The 3,331-nt window shown below is 42.0% G+C and overlaps 2 protein-coding genes across 2 annotated transcripts; both read right to left on the bottom strand.

Annotated features, from left to right (window-relative positions):
- Positions 1-709: 709 nt before the first annotated feature.
- On the bottom strand, positions 710-1,396 carry LOC149210900 (uncharacterized). Its single transcript, XM_089399134.1, has one exon. It carries the CDS (start codon positions 1,394-1,396, stop codon positions 710-712), a length of 687 nt encoding a protein of 228 aa, XP_089255260.1.
- Positions 1,397-2,627: 1,231 nt separating this feature from the next.
- LOC149210901 (secreted RxLR effector protein 78-like) lies at positions 2,628-3,128 on the bottom strand. The gene has a single exon (XM_089399135.1). The coding sequence runs from the start codon at positions 3,126-3,128 to the stop codon at positions 2,628-2,630; it is 501 nt and encodes a 166-aa protein (XP_089255261.1).
- Positions 3,129-3,331: the final 203 nt, after the last annotated feature.

Here is a 3,331-nt window from a genome sequence, read left to right on the forward strand (position 1 = left end):
TGCATGCATAATGCATCTTTCCTATTTTCCTTGAGATTTATCTCTTTTTTGTTCCCGGCTTTTGCCTTTACCGCCAACTGTATTTTTTTATTCCCGACATGGATCCCTTCCTTCCTATCTCGGGATGTTGCCCTCGTGTCCTATCTACCATTGTCTTTCATTAATTCCTTTCCTCTCCCGGCTGCTCTTGTCATAGTAATTCTGGCTCTGTTCTACCACTTGTCTTTATTTCTCTGCCCGCCTTCATTTTCTTTGTCCTGCCCTTTCCTCTGACATTCCTTTCCAGCTCTTCCACCATACTCTCAGGAGGTGTACCTCCTCTTCCCTACTCTTTCATCCTTTTGATCACATGTATGCTCCTGTCCTGTTCCTCACCTGTCCTTTCCTACATCTGTCCTTTTCCCTCTCCGCTCTAGCCGTCTCTCTTCAATTTCTCTAGATTTTCGCTCGTATTCATATCTTTTTCTATGAGTTGTATTAGGTGTACCATTTCCTCCTTTTGGTTTAGTTATACCCTGCTTACATCCAGCTACTGGTCTCCATTCCTATATCCCCAATTCGCTAGGCAGTCTTCTGGTTCATTTCCTCTTCTTCTCACATGGGTTGGTAGTGTGTATGCTATCCTTCTCAGCAATTTTCTTATCTCCTTGACTATCCATGCGGTCCGCCAGCTGTGACTCAGCTTTTCTACTAGTGTTCTACTCTGTAGCTATTTAATTATGTCTATAGCTAGCTTTGAATCTCCTTCTACCTGGAGTTTCTGGTACCCCTCTCGTATTGCTATTTCCATCCCCCTTTTCAGCGCATGGAATTCTGCTTCATTGTTCGATGCATTGCCACAGTCCATCGCATATACCCTTAGCGTCCTTCCCCCGTCATCTCTGAATATTCCCCCAATGCCTACCTCCCCTGGGTTTCCTTTTGCAGCTCCATCGAAATTCAACTTTATGAATCCCTGCTGAGGATTCCTGTAGTAATTGTTGTCCTCTACTTCTTTGGCCTGGTGTTTCCTTGCAGCCATATCTATTTTGCTTAGTTTTAGTTGCAGACGGTTCAGAATTCGTGTCTCTGTTTGGTCCACTTTCCAGTCTTCGTCATTCCACTTCTCTATAATTATGGTCTCTCTTATGTTCTGGATGGTTTGGTTCCATATATCATTCGTTGCTCTGCCATCTTCCTTAAAAATCAACCGGTTCCTTTCTTTCCATATGTTCCACAAGATGAATCCTATGGAAAGATTCCAAGCCCTATTCAAGACTACATTTTGGTAAGCTTTACTGCATTTTTCAATCGTTAATTTCATACTGTTTATGTCTCTATCACTAATTTCGAAGAGTTGCTGGTGGTGTTGCCACAGGATGCTGCTGACTCGGCAGGTGTTAGTCAGGTGTTCCATCGTTTCTTCTTGTTCCTAGCATAGCACGTAGCGCGAGGGGCCTTGCGTCCCCTTCCTTCACAACTGGTCCCATGTTAAAGCTCGCCCATGGGTCATAATCCAGGTAAACAATGCTATCTTTGGCCAGGTTTTCATTTTCCAAATTCTGTCCCATTTTTTTGTTTCAGGGTTGCTAGTATTACCTGCTTTTATGTAGTATCCTTCTGCTATCATGAACATCCCTTTAATTCTTTTTCCCCATCTTATGATGTCTGTCCCTTCTTTGACCACTATTCTTCTTGTCACCATCTCCTTTTCGTAGTTTTCCCATTGTTCTGTTTCTGGTGCTTCTTGCCAATCTTCCTTTTTTTTTCCATTTTCTCTAGTATTCGTCCATTTCAGGGAGCCAGTAGTTCCAGACTGCATCTTCCTCTGTTTGGGTGGTGAACTGGTGAATTTCTTGGAGTTGAGGTTGCTGACGAAGTTTTTCTCTTTGTTGCCATGCCTCATCCCAGAAGTTCACTTTGTCCCCCTCCCTTATTTCCCAGAAGCTATGTTCTCTTATCAGGTCCCTATTTGATCTTGCCAAGTTCCATATTATAGAGCCTTTCTTTTCCGATTGGCTTCTCAGTTTTCCTTCTGAAGATTTGGCCATCTCGTATTTTTTCTCCCACAACTTTTTCCACAAGTCTTCTCCTCCTTGTATCCATCTCCACCACAATTTTGCCCCCATTACCTGGTTTAGGATATATGGGTCTCGCAGCCCTAGTCCTCCTTCTGTTAATGTTTTACTTAGCCATTTCCAGGATAACAATGCCCACTTTTTAGTTTTGCTCATCCCTTGCCATAGGAATTTTTTGAAAATCTCCACCATTTTTTGACATATTGTTTTTGGTATAGCTTGGCTAGTCATTTGATAAATTGGAATGGATTGGAGAACCAATTTGAGGAGGATGATGTGGCTCGGGGTGTTCAGAGCCCTGAAAGTCTAGTTGTCCATTCATTTTTGTATCTTTCCCATCAGGCCTCCCTAGTTAGCAATTCTATTTTTCTTTTCACATAGTTGAATGCCTAGGTATTTAGTGGGGAATTTCCCTGCTCTAAATCCCATGGTTCTTGCCAGGAATGATTGGGAAGTCATTTGAGTGTTGAAGAAGTAAATTTCTAATTTTTCTTTGTTTATCTCAGTACCTGTTGCTCTTGTAAATTCGCCGAGGATTTCCATTAATTGCTTTGCTTCTTTGAGGTTGGCCTATCCATACAACATGACATCATCCAAAAATTGTTGATGCGTTAGGGGTAGTTCATCTCCCCACAGTCTAAGTCCCTTTAGCTGTCCACTATTCACTTTAGCTTTTATCAGTCTTCCTAGACCATCAACAGCTAGGATGAACAGAAACGGGGATAGTGGGTCACCCTGCCTGAGTCCTCTGGACGGGTTAAAGGCTTCTGAAGGTGTCCCATTTAGTAGTATGGACATGACTAGCGTAGTTATCATGGACATTACCCACTCTATCCATCTGTCATCAAAGCCATAAGCTTTGAGGATTTTCTGGAGATATTCCCAGCTTAGCCTGTCATATGATTTAGCTAAGTTTAGTTTGATCACCATCTCCTTGTGTTTTGAGTTCTTCAATGAATGAATTGCTTCTTGAGCTACTATAATTCCATCCACTATTTGTCTCCCTTTGACAAACCCCATATGTTCCTGTGAAATTAGCTCTGGTAGTATAGCCTTTAGTCTATTCACCATTATAGTAGCTAAGATTTTGTAAATTACATTACATAGTGCTATCTATCTGAATCCTTGTGGTTCCTCAGCCTTTTCTGTCTTTGGAATCAAGGCGAGGAAGGTAGCATTCAAAGTTGGGTGCATTCTTTTCATGCATCTGGATTCTTCCACTGCATTTACAATATCTTGACTCATGAAGCTCCATGTGGCTTGGAAGAATTCCA

The sequence above is a fragment of the Pinus tabuliformis genome, chromosome 1_2 (genome assembly GCF_031772625.1).
Source record: "Pinus tabuliformis cultivar Carrire ecotype Pingquan chromosome 1_2, CPIR1, whole genome shotgun sequence".
Lineage (NCBI taxonomy): Eukaryota > Viridiplantae > Streptophyta > Pinopsida > Pinales > Pinaceae > Pinus > Pinus tabuliformis.